Raw genomic sequence first — 22,042 nt, 5'->3', positions numbered from 1 at the left:
TTTTCTGAGCCGCTTGTCCTCACGAGGGTCACGGGAGTGCCGCAGCCTATCCCGGCTATCGTCGGGCAGGAGGCGGGTGGGGTGCACCTTGAACTGGTCGCCAGCCAATCGCAGGGCGCATGGAGACAAACAATCGCACTCACAATCACACCTACGGGCAATTTAGAGTGTCCAATTAATGTTGCATGTTTTTGCGTTGTGGGAGGAAAGCTAAGTGCCCACCCGGAGAAAGAAACGGGGAGGACGGGATTTGAACCCCGGTCTTCAGAACTGTGAGGCCAACGCGCAACAGCTGCTCCGCCCAAATGCACTTTGTTATCCTGAAATATTACCACAGGAAATCTGTTAGCATGATTTCATAACCAATTTGATACGAAGTTATTTAAGAAGGGAGGAAAGAGGGATGAAGATTTTATACATCCCTCGAATGTGCTTACGGAGGGAGACCAGTCGCTGAAAAAGTTCGGTCGCTTTCATTTCACAAGCGCGGACACGATGTCAATTCACGTGAGCTGCTGTGGGCTACTGCTCACACCCGGGAACTCACACGCAGAAGCTGCCAGTGCCCCCCCCCTCCCCCCCAAAAAATCTTTCATGGCGTCATAGCTGCCAATCAACAGATAGGAAGGGGCTTCCTTAACCCTGCATAGAAATCATGTAAAACCCCAAACCAGGCTCGGGGCCCTACTTGAAACCCGAATCAGGCTAAGCCCAACGCAATTGTGAACAAAAACAAAAACCACATGAAAATCGAGGCAAGCTTCCCTTTGTCGGCGGTCGCCAGGCAGGCAGCATCTGCCCCCCCCCCCCGCCTCCTCCCGTCCTCTCGCGAGCTTGTCATTCACAACATTGCCTGCGTCCGAGGCAGCGGGGCCGCCGAGCGAACGGCGCACAGCGCGGAGTACACCCACGAGGAGAAGCCCGACAGCCCGCCCGGAGGCCTCCTCCCTTCGGCATGCCCGCCCTTTAGCCCCCCCCCGCCCGGTCGGGAAGACTTTGCGCTGCGGCGTCGTTCGGCCGTCGGCTAACGCTTCAAGATTGGATTCCACTGAAGGACGCTGGCTCGCGTTGGCGTCGGCCGCGCTTCTCCGGCCTCCGGAGCGGACACCCCGGCGGCGGAGTCCGAGACCAGCACGCCCGCCGCCCGTCGTCGAGCCGCGCGGATCTGCCTTTCGCCTTTGGCCAGGTGAGCCTTCCGCGGCTAGCTGCTAGCACCGCGGCTATCTGGCCAGGCGAGAGTTACCGTCGCTCTTTCTCGGTGACAGCTTCCAAAATGCCCCCCGGAGCTCTTTTCGTTGCATTTGCCGCTTGCCCGGGTGCGTATTTGATCGGGCGGGTGTGCAACGGCGATGTGCGGGGGGAAAACGGAACCGTTGAGGATTGTTGTGCTAACGGCTACGTTAGCGAGCTAATCCGCTTTTTTTTTTTTTTTAATCCCTGGGGGGGAGCTTGCTAACGTTCTAGCTCGCTCGCTTGCCACTCCCTCAACGTTGCTCAGCACTCGGCTTCAGGGGGCTTCATGTGACTTTGGGGGGGGGGGGCTTGTTTATTCACGGGGACAATACAGTAAGGTCTTGTTTTCAAGATTTGCTTTTTTTTTTTTAAGTCAGCCATCGGGGACACCGTGTTCACATCGTGCAGAGCGATATGTGGCCTTGCGCAAAATGGACTTTTCAGTGTTCGGATGTTTACACTTGTAGGCTTGGAGTGGAGAACTAAAGACTTAAGTTATGGAAATGGACCTGGGGAGACTTTTTTTTCACCGATTAGGGTCTGGTTTCGAAATAGAGCTTTGTAGCCTTCTTGAGGATTTCAAGTCAGGTTTCCGCTGAAAGTGCCACTGTCATGAAATGCATGATTTTTAGTATGTTATTAATGAAAAAACGGCAGGCGACATGGACCCGTGCGTTTTTTTCAACCACAAAACATGATTTTGACATATGGCTTTTTGTAACTCCCGCCATGAAAATCCTGTCGAGTGATTTGTGTTCGAGATGAAGCAGGAAGTGACGTAGTGGCAGCACCGCCCTCAAGTGGACTCGTTTGTTTCTATTAGTTTTACCTCCGGGAATGTAGGTCGTCATTCCTTCGTGTGAGCCAAAATGCTGCCTCGTCGTGTTGCTGGACATTGCTCGAACACTCGGGAGGACGGATTTACCCTTCAGAAGTTTGCAAGAGACCCGGTTCGGCCTGAAAAATGGTTTGCACTGGTGCAAAGGACGAGAGCTTTGTGGGTTCCAAATGACAGGTAGGTGTGTGTATAGCGACTAAAAAAAAAATAGTTTGGGGCAGACCACGTAATCTGTCTCTCATAACGTAAGAAAAGATCCACGTACGTATGACAGGCGTGCTAAATGTGTCGATGTGCGCATGGGATGGTGTCGGGCTTGCGGACGGCGGCGGCTCCGAACAACGCTGCCGACAATGCCGCACTCGGCCGCGTGCGACAACAACGCCGTAAAGCAGCCCGGCTCGGCTCCGTGATAAGCCACCTCGGCGCTGAAAATGAGCCACTCCGGCCAAGGCGCCGCGTCCGCCGGTCACTGCTTCGGCCAAGGCTGCGCGTCGGGCTCGTGGATGGCGGCGGCTCTGAAGAACAATGCCGACGATGCCGCACTCAGCCGCGTGCGACGACAATGCCATAAAGCGCCCAGGCTCGAAAAGCGGCGCGTCTTGGCGCCATGATAAGCCACTTCGACGCCGAAAATGAGCCACCCCGGCCGCCGGCCTCATCTCCACCACGGAAGTGGATCGGGCGGCCATATTTATTTTTTCGGATAGACATTGAAGTGAATATTGTTCTATGTATTTTTAATGACAATATCTTTTTTAGAATGTTTATAGGGATGACGCTTGACCTTTAAGGTTTCAAGTTAGGTTGCCAAAGTCGGGTTTTCTATCCTAAATGGCGCTTCACAGTTTAGGGCTTTGCCAGCCAGAAAAGTTACAAAATAGGCGTTTAAGTTTGGGGTTTTTAGCCTGGGTGTGGGTTTTAAAAAATGTGTCTTTTCACGTTTAATGCACTTTGGCGGCTCAGCGGTGGAACGCGGCGGCCGCCTGACACAGTTTGGCCTGGTGGTTGTCATGGCAACGAAGGCGAGGCTCGCCATTGGCCCAGCACTATTTCGAGGGTTGGCGTATTGTCCGAAAAAGCACCCCCCCCCCAAAAAAAAAAAAAACACCAAAAAATGTGTGCGCGGTTCTTGACCCCCACAGACATGTCATTAAGACACCAGGGGGAGTGTTTTCATAATTAATAACAATCTAAAGTAGCGATTCCATCATATTATCTGATTATGAAATTGTACGTCGACGCTCACATTGTTTCAAATGTCGAACGTGGGTGGTGACTGCGTTGCACGAGCACGCTAAAAACGTTGCAGGAAGCTGCGCTTGTTGTTGTTGTGCGAGCACACTTTGGATCATCATCATCTGTAAATGTCAATGATGATGATGATGATATCAGGCGCCCTCCCCCGTTCTCGTGTTCTTGAAGACTGACGTGATTTTTTTTTTCCTTTTTTTGCTCTGACTTTCTTCTTCTTTGTGTGTTTTCGTGGTTGCCAGGTGACCAACATTCCCTTCCGAGCCAGAGTCAAGCGCAAAATCGCGATGACCGTAAAATAGGATATCGTCCAAGTGGCTGAGGGTGGCGACTCCAAGTGGACAAATATAATACTCGGAACTCACGCCGACAAGTTGAATATTTGTGCAATGAACGGATAGTGTAACTCCTCCCAAAGTTTTTTCGTTTGGGTTCAGAGAAAGCCAAACTCCAACCGAGGATTTATTTAGTATTTATTGTTGCTTATTTTTTATTTATTTTTTATTATTATTTATCTTCTTTTCGTCACTGGACGTGACCAGCAAGTCATCTTGAAAAAACTAAAAGAAAAGACAAATACCGTAATTCCCGGCCCACGGAGCGCGCCCGGTTACAAGCCTCACCGAGTACATTTGTAACGGAAATACCGTTTGGTACATACACACGCCGCAGCCGTGTAAAAGCCGCAAGTGCCCCCATTGAAACACGAGATATTTAGAAAGAAAGATAGCGCTAACGCTAGGGCCGCACTAGCGCTAATGGTAACGGGGGCTGGTTAAAATAAAACGTACCGGTAAATATCATTGATACGCGCCAGTAAGTAACACAGCAGAAGCATGCTAGCACAGCGCTAGCGTAGCGCTAACAGAGCCGGTAAAAGTCACTTCCTCGGCATATATATTCCACCGCTCTTTTCAGTTGGAGTGCCCCCTTGCGCCCGTTAGAAAAAATGCACAAATTAGCCGCATCGCCGCATAAACCGCAAGGTTGAGAGCGTGTAGGCCGGAAATTACGGTATCGACTTACATCATACGAAAGCAAAATATTCAAATACTGTGTGCGCCTTTTGACCAAACATTCAGGAGTGGTTAGTCCAATTTCCAGCGCGTCAACGCGGCCTCATGCCTGTCCGTCCGTCCTTGCTTCCTGTGCCCGCAGGCGTCCATGCGCGCATCCCCGTGGCGCCGCCGTATCCTCCAATGAACGCGGGGCTGCTCCGCCGTAGCTCAGCAGCCTCAGCGTCGCGCGGCCGAGTCCTCGCGGGATGCCGTCGTCGGCGCGAGCGGGGAGCCTGAAGGACCCCGAGGTGGCCGAGCTCTTCTTCAAGGAAGACCCCGAGAAGCTCTTCTCTGACCTGCGGGAGATCGGCCATGGCAGCTTCGGCGCCGTCTACTTTGTATGTTTTACCGCCGTACGCATTATTTACATTCCACATGTTGTTCTGGAGAAATATTAACTTTTTTTCCCAACATTACTGGTAAACAAAAGCTCTGAATCAGTGGTTCTCAAATGTTCCCCACCGCAAAAAAAAAACAGCAACTGAGTCATGACTAACATTAAGACAGTATGACTAAGTAACTAACTCACTCATTAAGTCGACGCCCCCTCCCCAAAAAAACTATAAATTGTATTGAATATTATTCAAACCCACTTCAGCAGTACACCTGAATATAAGAAAATTCATGAAGTACAGTACAACTTCGGTTCTCGACCACAATATGTTCTAGAAGGTGGTTCGAGAAGTGATTTTGTTCGAAAACAGAATCAATATTTCCCATTGCAATGAACGGAAAAAGAAATAATGTGTTCCAAGCCTAAAAAAATTAGGCTTTTTAAAGCATTTAAAAAAAAAAACTTTTCCTGATAATAAACTGCGTAGTAGAAATACATGTATAGTTTAAATATTCTATATGATAAAATAATTTCAGAAATGTATTTATTTTTTGCCTAACATGTATGTTTTAGTAGTAGAGTAGGCTAGGCCGGGAGTGCAATGCCGTAATCTTGTCAACTTTTTTTTTTAATTTACAAAAATTAATAACGGTTACAGTCCAATGTATTGCACTTCAAACTTCAATAAAATTTGTACGTAAATGAATGCTTAGCAACAAATAGTTGTTAAAGGTTTCATTGCAACGATTTTGACAAACACAACATAATGTCCTGCGGTTCCTTTGCATTCCGCTAGGGTGTGGTCTTTTTTTATTATTATTATTGGGGGCCGCCTAAGGCACACCTTTGCAATAAATGTATTGCACCGAGTGCCACCGCATGGCGGTCACACCAGATGTTGTGTTTCTGCCCTTCCCGCCCCGGTCCCCCAATACAGTCGCAGTCCACATGACAAATCCCGCGGTATAAATATGGCTCATAATATTCAAAGAGGTTTTCCCATTGTGTGACGTTCCTTGTCGATGCGAACAGGCACACGACGTGCGCACCAACGAGGTGGTGGCCATCAAGAAGATGTCGTACAGCGGGAAGCAGTCCAACGAGGTGACGCAGCATGTGACACGACACGCTTTCCAATGACAATTTATATGCTGCAATATCGGAAGTTACCGTGATGGAAGACGGGAGAAAGTTTTGCTTCTGACCGCGATGTTCTCCCCCGCAGAAGTGGCAGGACATCATCAAGGAAGTGAAGTTCCTCCAGAGGATCCGACACCCCAACAGCATCGAGTACAAAGGATGTTACCTGCGCGAGCACACGGCCTGGGTCAGTTTGGCTTTCGTTTTGTTGTGCGATTAGCGGGGGAAAAACAACAACAACAACAAAAAAAACCTCCGGTCCGCAAGGGGAAAATGGAAAGGCTTACGTGCCGAAACGGCAGGTGGCGCTCTAACCGCGTCGTTTTAGCCCGAACGAGCCCGAGGAAAGTCATTCCGGTCACGGAACGACGACGATGGAGACGTCCGTCAAGGGACGCCAGAACGCCACCGAGGCCATTTAATCCCAAGTGGCAAGTGCGCAATACTGCCCCCTAGAGGGCAGAAGTCATACAAGTTGAATGCTGCCATTGTAGTTATTGCACCTTTACAGGAAATAGCTCTCTTCGGGTTTCTGATTGGCTGACATGGCAGCACTGCTATCCCCCTCCAGTCCTGTAGGAGGTGATATTGTACACCTGCCACAAAATGCAAGCCTTTGAGCCTTCACCCCCAAGTGAACTGAAAAAAAAAAAAAAAAACAAATTGAACATATTTTTGCCCTCTTTGAATTATTGATCTTTAACTAAAGTACTACATTATTTTTAGGGTTATTTATGGAATTTTCATTATATTTTACCAAAGTGTTCTTGACTGTTGGGAAATATTGACATCAAGTAGAAATAAATGTATTTAATTTTTTTGTTATTGCCTCTGCAAGTTTTTGTAGACGATTACTTTTTTCACATAATTTTGCAAACCAACAAACAGATGAAAGAAATACACAAGAACAGTGCAAATTGTGTGTTTTTGTGTGTGTCGCACAGCTGGTGATGGAGTATTGCCTGGGCTCGGCCTCGGACCTCCTGGAAGGTGAGTGCACGAAATGCGTTTTAAAGCGCCTCGTCGTCGGCCCCGAGTGCGCGCACGTGGCTCAGAGAAAGAATGACAAGCGACGGGCGGGAAAACACGCAAGAAAGTGCGACTTTGAGCGGCCTTCTCCGTTTAGAGCGCCTTGTTGTCGCAGCGAGGATGCGCAGGGGAATATGTTGGCGGCCGTCGGGCTAAATTGTGGCACCTCCAAAAACGTGACTTTTCAGGAAAGATGGGGAAAAAATGGCAAGTTTGTTGCGCTATTAAAATTGTCATCAAAGAGATTTCAGACACTTTAGATCAATAATATGTAAAAAGAAAAAAATTAATTTGACCAAATTTGGACATGGATCATGTTGGCTCTGTGTCCCGTTAAAGCCAGAAGTTTGCATAGACTGTGTAAAAAGACACATTTCCTCTTTTTGTCTCACTGTCCGAAGTCAAACCAGACTAAAACTCTCCAAGTTTAAAAAGTTTTTTAATTTTGCTAAATGCCACAATAATGCAAGAGTGATTTTCTTGGAGGTCAAAAGTTGACATATATTTCCTTAGTATGGAGTAGCGTTTCCTTTGAACTGCATGACTTGGGTCAAAGGTTTTGGGTCACCTTCCACGAGCTTCTAACAGTGCTCTGCTGGGATCCTGGTCCATTCCTCTTGACAGAACTGCTGGAACCGAGTCAGGTTTGTCGGTTGCCGCACGCCTATTACCTGAGCGGTATGATGGCCGGACATGTGGAAATTGCACCCAAGGATGAGCCAAACTCGGAGAGTCGCGATTCTTTCTCTGATTTCCCAGCTGATTTCTTTTGACAAGGACGGACAGCGTTTGAGGTCCGGCCTTCAAGACATCCCCAGGGGTCCGCTCAATCAGCTCACATGTTGTCCGTTTACCCTATCAGGAGCTTCCAAAGCCATGACCTCATCATGTGGGCTTCCCCATGTTCTTTAAAGACACAGTACTTTTTTGTACAAGTCAACTTTTGACCTTGAAGAAAACATCAAGAAATTTGACCTTAGAGGGATTTTCACAAATGAACCTTTTTCAACACGATAGTCGGAAATGGATGAAAGTTGTGTCTTGCTTTCCAAGTTCACAAGAAGCCTCTGCAAGAAGTGGAGATCGCCGCCATTACCCACGGTGCGCTGCAGGGGCTGGCCTACCTGCATTCGCATAACATGATCCACAGGTGGCTCCCCGCCGGCCTCGCAGCACGTACGCCGCCGACGCACCCACGCGGCACTCCGTAACAACGTTTTGTCCCGTGCGGCAGGGACGTGAAGGCGGGAAACATCCTGCTGACGGAGCCGGGGCAGGTCAAGCTGGCCGACTTTGGCTCCGCCTCCATCGCCTCGCCCGCCAACTCCTTCGTGGGGACGCCATACTGGTCAGTGACACTTTCACGCACACAAAAAAAACCCATTCCAACTTCAGCTTTATTAATAACAACAATAAAGCAAAATACAATACAAAAAATTCCAAAAGCTCACTGAAGGCGGCAGCACTTCAGCTCTTTCGCATCGAAACTTTTCTATCGTAATTTCCAGTCTACAAGCCGCGACTTTTTTCACACCCTTTCGACCCCGCGGTTCATGCGGCGATGCGGCGCTAACTTGAGCGCAACTCGTTAATAAGGCTCGGTACACAAAAAAAAGACTTTAACGCTAGCGCCGCATCGCCACACCGCTAGCCGGGCTAGCGTTCGTGCAGCGCTAGTGTTAAACTCTTTTCTGTGTACCGAGCCTTATAACCAGGTGTGCTCTGTGTTTTTTTTTTTTTTGTTTTTTTTTTTTCTTTTTTGATACTTCATCCTATAAAACAACAAAACCAAAAGTGACAAAATGGCCACGAGAAACTACACGGTTCCAGTTTAACATTAGCAGCTTTTTTTTTTTTAACACGCCGTCGAACTGCGTCCGCTTCTTTCAGCGCGGCGACGCACATTTTCCACTCGCTACACAAACTCCTCACATTGTCTGTTGGGGTGCGCGGCGCCGAAAGCATGTTGCCATTTCTCTCCCTAATAGTTGACGTGACAAAGTGAAAAAAGCATAAAAGTTGTATCGTAATTCCCGGTCTACAGAGTGCACCTGATTATAAGCCTCACCCACTACATTTGTAAAGGAAATACCATTTGGTGCACACATAAGCCGCACCTGTGTATAAGCCGCAAGTGCCCACATTGCAAAAAGGGATATTTACAAAGAAAGACGGTACACAAAGATCTTAACGCTAGCGCCGCAGCACTAACGCAAATGCTAGCGCTGTGCTAACAGGGCCGGTTTAAAAAAAAAAAAAAAAACATACTGGTAAAAATCACTGAGACACAGCAGTAACACGCTAGCGCAGCGCTAACAGGGCCGGACAGGTAAAAGTCACTTCCTCGGCACATATATTCCAGCAATCTCATTCTTACATTTTCCGCTCGACGCGGGAAATTACGGTAGTAGCTGCACACAAGACAAACTCCCCCGTCCCTTTTTTTTTTTTTTTTTGTCAGGATGGCACCCGAGGTGATCCTGGCCATGGACGAGGGCCAGTACGACGGGAAGGTGGACGTCTGGTCTTTGGGGATTACGTGCATAGAACTAGGTAACGCTCGTCTGTACGCTCGAGACATATTGGAAACGGGAGTAATATCGGGAATAATGCTCGCCGTTTGTGCCCGTCGCAGCCGAGAGGAAGCCCCCCTTGTTCAACATGAACGCCATGAGTGCCTTGTACCACATTGCGCAGAACGAGAGTCCCACGCTGCAGTCCAGCGAATGGTAAGCGCGCACGCCCGACGATATCGAGGGAAAGGAAATTGAAAAGTTCGTCAAATTGAATCAGGCATCAGACAATAAAATTATTAATAAGTTAAAAAGTGAAAAAAAAAAAAAATAGAGAGAACGTCCTGCATTTGTCTGGTTCCTTTTTATTCTTTCAGTGTTCCTCTTCTGACAAAAAAATGTATATGTATTTTTTTTTGTCAGCACGACAGTAAATCTGTAAAATGTGTGTTTGGCTAATCTGAAATGAAAAATGTTTTGACGCAAACATTTTTGGCCCCTCGTAAGATCAGCTGGCGCCTTTGGCATTCAGAGAAACAATCGTTGAGGATGAATAAATCCCCCAAAATAAGATTATAAATATTGCAAACGACTCTCAGCGTGTTGCAGCGCAATTTTAAAGATTTTCTGGCAAGATTTTGTCATAAATACAAAGGACAATCGCCACAAAATGTAAATTTTTGTGATGACAGTGGTATTGTTTTTTGCTTTTTTTTTTTGTAGTGATTGAACTATGAAATATGTGAGATACATTTTTTGAAGCAAACTTTCAGTCATATTTATTGACCGTCAGTGAGGAAATTTGCTTTTCAGTCAAGGGAGATGACAATAACGATCAGGCGTATGAATACAAAATATTCAAACCATATCAGTAATAACCACCGCTAAAATGTTATCTTGTCTCTATGAAGCTATTTAATCGCAATTGGCAAGTTGTGACTTTTGCTCCTGGTTTTTGTGACGAAAGCAGCAGCGTTTTTCCATAAAAATACATTTTTTTTTTGTTTAAATGAAAATGTTGTGCTGTACTTTGCAAGAAAAATGCAAATTGAAGGCAGGATTTGTTGCTCGTGTTCTCTTCCCAGGACGGATTACTTCCGCAACTTCATCGACTCTTGCCTGCAGAAAATCCCGCAGGACCGCCCGCACTCGGACGACATGCTCGGCGTAAGTGCGCACACCCCGCCGGGCGTGCCCTGTCGAGACCATCTTTGAAGAATTTATACAACGTACCTACGTACATGTCAAACTATAACAGTTAAAACGCCCCCCAGCACGTGTTCCTGCAGCGCGAGCGTCCCGACTCGGTCCTGATGGACCTCATCATGAGGACCAAGGACGCTGTGCGCGAGCTTGACAACCTGCAGTACCGCAAGATGAAGAAGATCCTCCTGCAGGAGGCCCACAACGGACCGGCGCAGGAAGCCCCCGACCCGGACGAGGTACGCAAGATGCTAATCGATACGAACTCGGGCTTGGCGACCGCTCACTTGACTTACCGTTTGTTATGTCAAGTGTGGCCCAACAAATTTCTCCATTGAAATGAACTGAAATGCCATTAATCTGTGATGGGGGGGGGATACATGTTTTCAATAAATATAAACAGCACAATATCGCATCAAAATACGGATGGGCGACTAGCATCACCAGACATCGACGTGGGGCCGCTACCGGTCGTAAAACTCGAGTCGTCGTGAAGTCTGAATGATGGTTGAGGCAAAAAAAAAAAAGTGATATGGAATAAGTCCTCCTCGCCAGGGGTTGGCGCTGCAAAATTTGACACGTCGGCAAATTGTCGTGTGCATCAAAAACAGACGAGATTCACAAGGAGCAGCAGTTGAGCAAATAATGAGCAAAAGTTCAACAAAAGGGGTTCAAGATGTTTATCAGCATGTATGTAACAATACTCGCAGGCATATGTTCTTTATCCTCTGGGAAGAGCGCGAGGGATTCACGGCATTCCTGTTCATTTCCACGGTGTAAGATAGTCGGACCGCGGTCTAATCTGAGCGCCAAAAAAAAAAAAGTGACAATTGCGCACCTGCGGCGGTCAGGAACTGGAGGCGGGTGGCGGGCGCACGGGCACGGTGAACAGCGTGGGCAGCAACCAGTCCATCCCCAGCACGTCCATCAGCGCCAGCTCGCAGAGCAGCTCCGTCAACAGCCTCAACGACGCGGCGGCGATGACGGCGACGCACGACAGCCGCAGCGAGCTCGAGCTCATGGACGGAGACCACACGGTCATGTCCAACAGCTCCGTCATCCACCTCAAGCCCGTACGTACGTGAAAACGCCAAACGCTTGGCGGCTTTCACGAGGTTCCGTTTGGAACGTGTGCCCAGGACGAAGACGGCGAGACGTTCTCGGGGGAGCAGGCGTCCGGCGCTCAGCCTTCGGAACCGGCGGCGGCTCCCAGGAAGCATCAGCGCAACAGAGAGCACTTTGCCACCATCCGCACCGCCTCCCTGGTAAGAGATCTGCAAAGTTGCTCAAGTCCTCTTCCGGAATCCACAAGAGTCGGAACCAGATTCAGAAAAATAGCACATTCGTCCTTGTTGTAAGCAACTACAGAATTTGAGAGAATTGATGGGATTTCAAAATATAATCAAATGTGTTTCGACTCTTGAAATCAGATGAATTTGTCTACGGGTATTTTTTAACAGGGGTTAGCATGCATGGCGCACACTTCTAAGGTTGTGGGTTCAAATCCTACACTGGCCTGGCCTGCGTAGAGTTTCTCTCGGGCACTCCGCTTTCCTCCCGCACCCCAAAACTTGGCGCGGGAGCTTCATTGAAGACTTTGAATCGTTTGTGTCTCTCCGCCCTGTGATTGGGTTGGCGACCGGTCGAGGGCGTAGCTGCCTCTCGCCCGGAATCAGCCGGGACGGTCGTCGGCAGAAAATGGATGGGCCAAGGTCAAATGGATTTGAGCTTACTCCAGCCACACCCACCCAGTTATGGTGTGGCAGTGAAGTTAGTGTATTTATTTTCCTGGTGGTACAGTGGCGCAGAGCATTGTCCTCACAGAAATGAGGTCCCGGGTTCAATTCCGGACTGGCCTGTGTGGAGTTTGCATGTTCTCACCGGGCACTCCGCTTTCCCCCCACATCCTCAAAACATGCATTCATTGGAGACTCTAAATTGCCTGTAGGTGTGATTGTGAGCGCGACCGTGGTCTGTCTCCATGCGGCGACCGTCCAGGGCGTTCCCCAACCTCCCGCCTGCGGACCGCTGGGATAGGCTCCGGCACTCCGGCGACCCTTGTGAGGATAAGCGGCTACGGAAAGGGACCGACGGCGTAACGGATCCAAACTCGGGGAAGACTAAGACGCAGAATGTTCGGCAGGTGACGCGCGAGATGCAGGAGCACGAGCAGGACTCGGAGCTGCGCGAGCAGATGTCGGGTTACAAGCGGATGCGGCGGCAGCACCAGAAGCACCTGATGGCGCTGGAGAACAAGCTGAAGGGCGAGATGGACGAGCACCGGCTGCGCCTGGACAAGGAGCTGGACGGCCAGAGGAGCGGCTTCGCCCAGGAGATGGACAAGCTGCTCAAGAAGCACCACGCCGCCCTCGACAAGGACGTGAGGCTGCCGCGTGCTCGCTCGCTCCAATTTTTCCTCGTTTGATTTACTTACTGTCAACAAAAAGGAAATGTTTTATTTCCACATTATCCGAGATATAACCACATTGGAACAAACAAAACACAAAAATCAGCAGATCGTTTCTCAAGTGTATCCGGAATCCTAAGGTAAATACTCAAGACCAAAGTCTAGTAAAAATTGCCAAATGTTATTTTTATTGTTTCAAGCTTCAAGGACCCAAAACGTACTTTATTCCCGTAATTCCCGGCCTACAGAGCGCACCTGGTTATAAGCCTCGGTACACAGAGAGTTTTTACCGCTAGCGTTAGCACGGCACTAGCATTAAACTCTGTGTACCGAGGCTTATAACCAGGTGCGCTAACGCTTAAGCTAGCGCTGCACTAAAGCTCGCGCCGCATCACCGCATAAATCACAGGGTTGAATGCGTGTGAAAAAAGTCGCGGCTTGTCGGCGGGAAATTACGGAATTGACACCCGCCGCCGTGAGAACGCGCCGGCGCTAACTAGCGCCTTTGTGCCCGCGTGCAGCTGAAGACGTTCAGCAACGACGAGAAGAAGTTCCATCAGCACATCCAGGTGCAGCAGAAGAAGGAGCTCAGCAGCTTTCTGGAGTCGCAGAAGCGCGAGTACAAGTTGCGCAAGGAGCAGCTCAAAGAGGTGCGACATTTTTGAGGCTGATTTGTGATCGGGCGGTGCCAAACGCAGTCCTTGCCTTGAGAACCATTTTGTCCCCGATCCCAACAAACTGGTTTCCAGCAGACTTTTTAGGAACCGTCTCGGTCCGCTGTTTCCCCGCCCAAATTCTCTTTCCGTCACTCAGGAGTTGAGCGAGAACCAGTCGACTCCAAAGAAGGAGAAGCAGGAGTGGTTGTCCAAGCAGAAGGAGAACATCCAGCACTTCCAGGTCACGTGACAACTCTCATGCACACACGTACACCGAGTCTGTCAAGTATCTCCTGGTTTGTTTTCTTTTCCTGGTGGTTCCTCCGATGGTTCTCCTCATGCTTCCCCCGGTCCTTGCGATGGTTCTTCTGTTAGGACTTTGGAACGGGTTGCACTTCTTTGGCTCTTTCATGTGACGCTTCCGTTGGTTGATCGCACAGCTTCTTCTAACGGTTCTTGCAATGGTTCTTCTGTTCGGGCTTTGGAACGGGTCGTACTTCTTCGGCGCTTTCGTTTGACGCTTCCGTTGGTTGATCGCACAGCTTCTTCTAACGGTTCTTGCGATGGTTCTTCTGTTCGGGCTTTGGAACGGGTCGTACTTCTTCGGTTCTTTCGTTTGACGCTTCCGTTGGCTGTTCTCACAGCTTCTTCTAACGGATCTGGGAGTGGCACTTCTTTTTTAATGCTTGTGGGGATGGCGCCAATGTCGTCTCTCTATGATTTTATTGTTTCTTGTAGAGTTCTTCCAGTCATACTTCTGATGGTCCTTCTCTTGCTTTTATCAGTGGTCACATTCTTCTGTTTTGACGTGGTTTTTATTGATGGGCCTTCCCACGCTGCCGTCTGTTTTTGCCGGGCTTTTATCGGTTCTTCTGATTTTGTCTGGTGTCGATTGTTGCGCGGCGCAGGCGGAGGAGGAGGCCAACCTGCTGAGGCGGCAGAGACAGTACCTGGAACTGGAATGTCGCCGCTTCAAGCGCAGGATCCTCATCGCCAGGCACAACGTGGAGCAGGACCTCGCCCGAGAGGTTCGACACACACGGGTGCGCACACGCCACGTGCCGACGCATACTCACGGGCTCGGGGGGTGGGGGGGTGGGCGTCTCGCAGGAGCTGAACAAGCGTCAGACGCAGAAGGACCTGGAGCACGCCATGCTCCTCAGGCATCACGAGTCCATGCAGGAGCTGGAGTTCCGGCACCTGGCCGCCATCCAGAAGGCCCGCGCCGAGCTCATCCGCACGCAGCACCAGACGGAGCTGACCAACCAGCTGGAGTATAACAAGAGGAGAGAACGAGAACTCCGCCGCAAACACTTCATGGAGGTCCGGCAGCAGCCCAAGAGCCTCAAGGTACTTCTTCGGCGTCCACGGCTCAACTTGCAAAAGCGGCCGTCCGTCTGACCGCGGTTCGGTGCGGCGCGTGTTCAGTCTAAGGAGCTCCAGATCAAGAAGCAGTTCCAGGAGACGTGCAAGACTCAGACGCGTCAGTACAAAGCGCTGCGCAACCACCTCCTGGAGAGCACGCCCAAGTGCGAGCACAAGGCGCTGCTCAAGAGGCTGAAAGAGGAGCAGACCCGCAAGTTGGCCATCCTGGCCGAGCAGTACGACCACTCTATCAACGACATGCTGTCCACGCAGGCCGTGAGTTCCTCGCTTAAAGCTTTGCACGCTGCGGCTATCCAGTGTAGAACGGGAATTTATACAGAACCGCGTAGTCTACCGATTATCCCGTCGATAAAAGGTGATTTTGTGTTAATAATGTGACACGTGTAAGGGTGCAAGTTTTATTTTCTTGTCCGCTTGGGGTCGCCGTCGCATTCTGTAGCTTTAAAAGGCGGGGCTCGACCTTGTGAGCGACGTGGGCGTCGGCGAAGGGCATCCAATCGGTCGTTGAGCGGCAAACCATCCGCCGGTCCGTCAGTCGCGGCCCGCACAAGCTCACGCGTGAACGCGTTTGTTGCGTTTGTGTCTTGCAGCTGCGTCTGGACGAGGCTCAAGAGGGCGAGTGTCAGGTCCTGCGCATGCAGCTGCAGCAGGAACTGGAACTACTCAACGCCTACCAAAGCAAAATCAAAATGCAGACGGACGCTCAGCACGACAAAGAGCGGCGAGACCTGGAGCAGCGAGTCAGCCTCAGGAGGGCGCTGCTGGAGCAGAAGGTGGGTGACAACGAGGCGCTCACATGTTCCCTACTCCTCAATCGTAACAGCGGCGTCCACCGGTAGTTGTTTTGTTAGACTCGGTTGGCTACCTAGTTCGCCGTGACTTGCTCCGCAGTCGAATGTCGTCCACTGTATGAAAAAAAGAAAAAAAAAAATCAAAAACCAAACCAAAACACGCGTACCTGAAAACATCTTTTAGCATTTAATCAAAACTAAAAAGAATGTAAATGCGATAAGTCTAGAAAAGCAACTGCGGCACTCGGCAGCTCCGGCGAGGGCAAAAACAGACGAGCGACGAGTCTGCTCACAACTTTTAGATCTTGATGCTGAGGAGTCGTAGTTGTCGGCTCATCAACTCGGTTTTTTTTTTTTTTTTTTGAGTCGCAGGAACAATGAACGGTAAACGAGGTCGACAAAGAACCTTCCGTACATTATATAGAATTGTTCACATTTGGGAGGATGGACATACTATTACATGCTAGTCGAGTACTCGGTTCCCCCGTCCGTCTGTGTCGCGTATTTGTTTACGACGACGTTTGTGTGATCAGATCGAGGAGGAGATGCTGTCCCTTCAGAACGAGCGTTTGGAGCGCATCCGTTCCCTCCTGGAGCGGCAGGCCCGCGAGATCGAAGCCTTCGACTCGGAGTCCATGCGGTTGGGCTTCAGCAACATGGTCCTGGCCAATGTGGGCCCCGACTCGCAGGGGGGCTGGGGCGGCGGGGGGAGCAACTGGCCCGCCGGAGGGGGCGGAGCGGCCGGGGGGCACCGCGGTCACCAACAGCAGGGCGGACCCCGGCAGCACTGGGGCCAGGCCGCCGCGGCCGGGGCGCCGCCCCCCTGGAGCCTCCATCACCCGGTGGACGGCGGCCAGAGGGGCGGCGCGGGGGCCGGGGTGGCGAGGAGCAGTCCGCAGGCCCTGAGGAGGACGTCATCCGGGGGGAGGAGCGAACAGAGCATGAGTAGAAGCGCTAGCATCGCCTCCAACGCCTCACACCTCTCCTACACCTGACGCGTCCGATGCGGCTCGCAGGAAGTGGCAGAAACTCAAAAGCCGGATCTGAGATTCAAAGTCTGCTAGGTAGGCCGAATTTCCAGGTAGCGGGTACTGAAGGCAAAAAAAAAAAAAAAAAAGAAAAAGAAATCTGACATTGACTTAGTCCTCCTCACCAGTAGTTGGTGCTAGTCCCGCGCTTCTGGGGAAAAAAGGCCTTTGTTCACTGAAATTTGATGTATCAAAAGTACTCGTGGCAGTGAATATTCAAGAGACTCCAAACTAGTATCATTCTGGAAAAAAAGTGCTAATCGAACATCCCGACTGCTAGCTTCGTTAAATAAAGACAAAAGCACTCTGCTAGCAACCGCATGGTAACATCGTGTTCCTTTCGCATTAGCGTCACGTCTGCCACGTTAGCACCACGCTCAAGCCATTTCATTGTCATTTTTGTGTCATGACTGCCGTGTTAGCATCATCCTAGTCCAACATCAGTGCCATATTAATCGCGTTAGCGTCGTACTTGCGTTTTTCTGCCATGTCAGCGCCACGCTAATGTCTCGCAAGTGTTATACCGTCATGTATGCCAAGGTAGCGTCGAGAGCACACTGATCCTGCTATCATCGTCGTAACGTCCTCGCTGCCATCTTAGTGTTAACACCGCTATTACCGATACGCTAGTTTCTGTTCAGCATTATATTAGCGTCAAGTCTGCCAAACTAGTGTCAGAATTTCGCTAGTGTCCTGTTAGCTTCCCGTCTGTCTGCGTCAGGACAAAAAAAAAAAAAAAAAGGCGCATCGTTCCGATGTTAGCTGTTGACTTTCCACCAAGTCCTGCGTTAGCCTTATTCACCGCAACACTCTAAGAACACGTTATTAATAATTTGACAATAATTCCCAAGTCTGACATATTTTGGTCACTTAATGCCAAAAGTTGACCGGCCTCTCTAACAACTGAGAAACTGAAATGCGTTTTACGACAAAAATCTTCACGTACTCGTCCACAGAAACGGTGGAAACGACGAGTCGTTTACCCAACAGAGACGACATTACGCAACAAGAATACTTGTCAGACTCGAACATTTGGACTTTTCTGGCTTCATCAATGCGCGCGCAGAGGAGGCCACGCTGCGATTGGCTGCTGCGCTCCTCATAGCTTCCTTACCGCGCGACTTTGCTAGCTTCTGATTTTCCCACGTCCTACTTTGTTAGCCTCCCGCCGTCCCAGTCGGACCTCCTCTGGGGTGACGCCCTGCTCCGCCTGTCACCTACCCCACCACCGTCGCTCCCATTTAGCGGCTTCCTCCTGTCAATCAAAGTGTATATAATGTACATGAAGATAACGATCGAGTGGCGTCACAGGTGCAAATGTACAGTCGAACATGTTCATATTGTAAATTGTGTCAAAAGGTTTAACGGGGAAATTTACGGACAAAACCACGGCGGGGGTCGCACGGGCCGAAGCGCCTGCGGTGTTCTTCGCCGTCGTTGGCGGAAAATAGGCCGGGAGGTCACGTTGCACAAAAGACAAGTTGGGAAAATTGGAAGAATGTTGCCATTCGCTTTGTTTTTTTGTTGGAGGACGACGACTGGATAAAGAATTCTGTAATAAACAGTATTTTTTTTGTATTCGGCGTCGTCGTTATTTTGAGGGTCGGAGAGCAAATCACAGAACTACAGTACCCAGGATGCAATTTGAAACCAGAACCCTGTTTTGGAGCCCCTAATTTGAAACCTTGCCGGTGTTTTGATACCCGCATTTGAAAACCTTCTCAAAAACAGTCGAGAAGTTTGTTTTTGACAAACGTTCAAATTCAACTTTATTCTTAAGTATTGTCCTCAGCAAATATTTTAAAATTTAAAAAAAATGAAAAAAATTTTTGGGAGAGTTTTACATCACAAATGTGGAAAAAGAACCGTTAAGAAGAACGAAGAGAGGCGGCGGCGCAACCACGGCGATCAGTGGAAAACGGTCTGCCGCCAACGTTTGTCGGGCGTGAAAGGCCACAGGCAGTCCGCCACGGCGGAGGCGAACGCTCGCGGCTCCACGCCGAGGCCCAGGACTTCCAGACGGGAACAGTCCAGGCGGCTGTCGAGCGGCCGCAGAGCGCCGGTCGTCGCCGGCAGCTCCATCAGCTGCCGGCAGGAAAAGGGACGTTAACGGTCGCTCCGTGGGCGGGCCGATGACGGCGGGTTTCTTACCGGGACGAGGTGACCGGACGGAAGGTCGAAGGCCCGGGCCATCGCCAGCGCCATCTCGTATTTGGTCATCTGCTCCTTCCCGGAATAGTGGAACATTCCTCGGATGGATTCGTCCTACGTGCAACAAATGGCGGATTGTCGTCAACGCGCATCACTCGGAACATGTGCGGCGGCCACCGCGCCGACGTTTATTACTGTCATTTCCGACATATAACCCGCGACTCCCCCCCACGCTTTCAACCCTGCAGCTAATTTGTGCAATTTTTTTTCCCCCTAATGGCTACAAGGGGGCACTCTAGCGGAAAAGGCAAAAGTGAGACTGGTGGAATATATGTGCCGAGGAAATTGACTTTTACCGGTATTTTTTTTTTTTTCTTTTTAACTGGCCCTGTTAGCGCCGCGCTAGCGTGTTTCTGCCACGTCTCAGCGATTTTGGTATGTTATTAATTATCGATAACAATAGGGTAACGGAGCAACAGATAGTCATTAACATTTTTTCGTAAAAACTTGAACAGCTGTACAGTTAAGAGATATTAATAATAATCACATACCCGAGCAGCAGCGTTGCACAGGTTCCAGCAGACGGCGGCGACGTCTCGGGTGTGCGTGGGGAACCTCTGCTGGCAGTGGTCCAGAGCGCAGCTCTCGCCCGCCCGCAGGATTCCGGGCCACAGCGACGTGACGGCGCTCTCCGATAGGGACTCCACCTCTCCGAACAAAACCGGAACGCGCAGAACCGCCGAGCCTGCCCGACGGGAACGGCGCGCGTTACCGACCTAGATCGAACCGCCGAACCGGGCTGACGCGCGCGCAACTCACGCGCGCAGTGTCGAAGTGTTTGCCGCTCTCCTTCCAGCTTGCTGCGTCCGTACGCGTTGAGGGGGTTGGGGACGTCGTCCTGGCCGTACGGCGGGCGGCGCCCGTCGAACACGTAGTCGCTGCTCATGTACAGCATGAACGAGCCCCGGCGCGCTGCGCAAACGCACGCGTCAAGGACGGGCGCGCGTCGCGGGCGCGAACGTGCCGCCGACTCACCGGCCTCCCTGGCGAGCGCGGCGGTGGCGTGGACGTTGATGTCGTCGGCCGCCTCCGGGTGGCGCTCCACCACGTCGGGACGGCGCTCCGCCGCGCAGTGGACCACGGCGTCGGGCTATGGTGACACAAACACGGGCAAGGCGGTATAACAGCAAAGGTTTGGCCCTGTGTGACTTTGGCTTTTTCTTTGGTCCCTGTTCCAAGCTGCACAATGTTTCAGGGCCTGGCTTTTATTTTTGCTAGGTTTCTACTTCCTGCTCGACTCTGCTTTAAGCTAGCTCGCTACTTCCTGTTTGGTCTTGACGGGCTGTCCGGCTCCTTGAGCACATTTTCATTTTGCTTTTAACTCTCAGGGCATTGAATCGATGGCAATCGGACTGCTGTGGTCGTTGGTTCGATTTAAGAACCGACGGGAGTCGCTCAGCAAGAGGGGAAACGTCTTCGAAGACAACCGCAACGGTCCGCTTGCCGTCCCTTCAACTCCTTGAGAACGAAACAAGCCGCATGGAAGGAGAACAACGTCAGGCTCGCTTGCATCATTGGCCGCTCGTCCCGTTGAGTAAACGGCGACCGCGGCAACGTTATGATTCGCTCGCCACCTCGGTTACCTCGCATCGGCTCATGAGCGCTTTGACGGAGTCCTCGTCGGTCAGGTCGCAGCGGAGGAGGCGCGGGCCGGCCCTGCGGTACGCCGTCCCAGTCGCCGCGCAGCCGCGCTTCACGAACTCCTGGAAGACGGCGCGTCCCAGCAGACCACTCGCGCCCGTCACCAGGACGCGAAGGCCGCCCGCCGGGGGGTCCTCCTGCTTCGCAAAAGCACAACAAATACTCAGCGCTTGCATTAGCATCAGATTGAAATGGCCACTTTGTCCAAAACAATGGATACGTTTCCGATGTCAACGGGCACAAGACGGGGTACGCCCTGAACTGGTCGCCAGCCAATCGCAGGGCCCATGGAGACAAACAGTTGCACTCACAATCACACCTAGGGCCAATTTAGAGTTATCCAATGAATGTTGCATGTTTTTGGAATGTGGGAGGAAACTGGAGTGCCCGGAGGAAACCCACGCAGGCTCGGGGAGAACATGCAAACTCCACACGGGAGTTTAACCTCAGAACTGTGAGGCCAACACTTTACCAGCCAATCCACCGTGCTGCCTCAGATAAATTAACGATGGAGGAGGGGAAAAAAAAAAAAAAAAACACTTCACGCTTCAACCTATCACCTGTGTTCTCTGAACCGTTACAACACACAAGATGGCGGCCGTCGCAACGCATGACGGGTAATTGTAACCTATCAATTTACGCAACTCCATGTAAACATCAAAAATTAAAAGTATCATTTACATCGCGTCCTAAACGCCTCCATTTGACGACTACATGGCGCATTTTTCAAACGTATTCTTCCTTTGACCATTTTTTGTGCAGCTTCGTCACGATGTCAAAATTACCTGCAGCAACTTGACGTGTCCCGGCCTGAAGTCGATCGTCAGGTGGCTCATATTTGACAACAGCAATAATAATTATTACTATCGACGTTCCCAAGGTGTGGTTAGACGCACCTGACGCCGATTAAGGATAGGGTTTAAATATACGCGTTTACGATTAGTTTCGGATTTCGACGGTTGCGGATGGATAACAGGAACAGCCAATTACCGTAAAGCAACCACCAATGTCGTTAAAGGACGGGGCTCCTTTGTCGTAATCGGATCTCGCGTTGTTGCGCGTGGACGGCGGCCAAACACGTCAGTTGACCACGAATAATAATCATCATCATCATAATAGAAAAGGGGTGTCAGACTCCTGCTATTCCGCGAAGAATGCAGGAGAAGGAAAAAAATTCAGTGCCAAGTGATGTCGCTCGGCTCTTTTTTCCTGTGGCCGCCACTCAAAATGTTTTTTGTCCTTTTGTAAGATCTTCCCTTAGAAGAGCTGATTTCATTGATCTTTTTTTTTTTTTTTTTTTTTTGCGCTTATTGCGTCTTT

At 50.4% G+C, this 22,042-nt stretch overlaps 2 protein-coding genes across 8 annotated transcripts; one reads left to right on the top strand and one right to left on the bottom strand.

Moving 5' to 3' along the window:
- The first annotated feature begins 808 nt into the window (after positions 1–808).
- On the top strand, positions 809–18,448 carry LOC133492303 (serine/threonine-protein kinase TAO1-like). Its single transcript, XM_061804424.1, has 21 exons — positions 809–1,186; positions 4,484–4,721; positions 5,750–5,821; positions 5,943–6,044; positions 6,802–6,847; positions 7,940–8,036; positions 8,121–8,234; positions 9,348–9,439; positions 9,522–9,615; positions 10,485–10,566; positions 10,674–10,841; positions 11,454–11,675; positions 11,742–11,867; positions 12,746–12,982; positions 13,531–13,659; positions 13,823–13,906; positions 14,574–14,693; positions 14,776–15,015; positions 15,094–15,306; positions 15,642–15,824; positions 16,376–18,448. The coding sequence occupies exons 2-21, from the start codon at positions 4,590–4,592 to the stop codon at positions 16,835–16,837; spliced, it is 3,015 nt and encodes a 1,004-aa protein (XP_061660408.1). The 5' UTR covers positions 809–1,186; positions 4,484–4,589; the 3' UTR covers positions 16,838–18,448.
- mat2b (methionine adenosyltransferase 2 non-catalytic beta subunit methionine) lies at positions 15,582–22,000 on the bottom strand. 7 transcript variants are annotated; one of them, XM_061804436.1, is made up of 8 exons: positions 21,283–21,409; positions 20,665–20,859; positions 20,057–20,171; positions 19,841–19,993; positions 19,573–19,766; positions 19,022–19,135; positions 15,848–15,956; positions 15,582–15,721 (listed from the first exon to the last, which is right to left on the bottom strand). In XM_061804436.1, exons 1-7 carry the CDS (start codon positions 21,397–21,399, stop codon positions 15,855–15,857), a joined length of 990 nt encoding a protein of 329 aa, XP_061660420.1. In that variant the 5' UTR covers positions 21,400–21,409; the 3' UTR covers positions 15,582–15,721; positions 15,848–15,854. The 7 variants fall into 7 exon arrangements, with proteins under 7 accessions (XP_061660420.1, XP_061660417.1, XP_061660415.1 ...); XM_061804433.1 differs by lacking the exons at positions 15,582–15,721; positions 15,848–15,956; positions 21,283–21,409 and adding exons at positions 18,593–18,955; positions 21,508–21,618; positions 21,713–22,000; XM_061804431.1 differs by lacking the exons at positions 15,582–15,721; positions 15,848–15,956; positions 21,283–21,409 and adding exons at positions 18,593–18,955; positions 21,508–21,618; positions 21,713–21,999 and having other exon boundaries at positions 20,665–20,862.
- Positions 22,001–22,042: the final 42 nt, after the last annotated feature.

This window comes from Syngnathoides biaculeatus, chromosome 18 (genome assembly GCF_019802595.1).
Source record: "Syngnathoides biaculeatus isolate LvHL_M chromosome 18, ASM1980259v1, whole genome shotgun sequence".
Taxonomy (NCBI): Eukaryota; Metazoa; Chordata; class Actinopteri; order Syngnathiformes; family Syngnathidae; genus Syngnathoides; species Syngnathoides biaculeatus.
Note: the sequence above shows the minus strand (reverse complement) of the source record. Positions and strands in the feature narration are given on the sequence as shown.

Coding starts and splice junctions, on each gene's coding strand:
- LOC133492303 (XM_061804424.1), top strand. CDS start 4,590: ATGCCGTCGTCGGCGCGAGCGGGGAGCCTGAAGGACCCCGAGGTGGCC. Junction 10,567..10,673: donor ACTCGGACGACATGCTCGGC/GTAAGTGCGCAC, acceptor AACGCCCCCCAG/CACGTGTTCCTGCAGCGCGA. Junction 10,842..11,453: donor AAGCCCCCGACCCGGACGAG/GTACGCAAGATG, acceptor TGCGGCGGTCAG/GAACTGGAGGCGGGTGGCGG.
- mat2b (XM_061804429.1), bottom strand. CDS start 21,399: ATGATACTTTTAATTTTTGATGTTTACATGGAGTTGCGTAAATTGATA. Junction 20,172..20,664: donor CGCTCATGAGCCGATGCGAG/GTAACCGAGGTG, acceptor GTGTCACCATAG/CCCGACGCCGTGGTCCACTG. Junction 18,956..19,021: donor CGTCCGGTCACCTCGTCCCG/GTAAGAAACCCG, acceptor TCCTGCCGGCAG/CTGATGGAGCTGCCGGCGAC.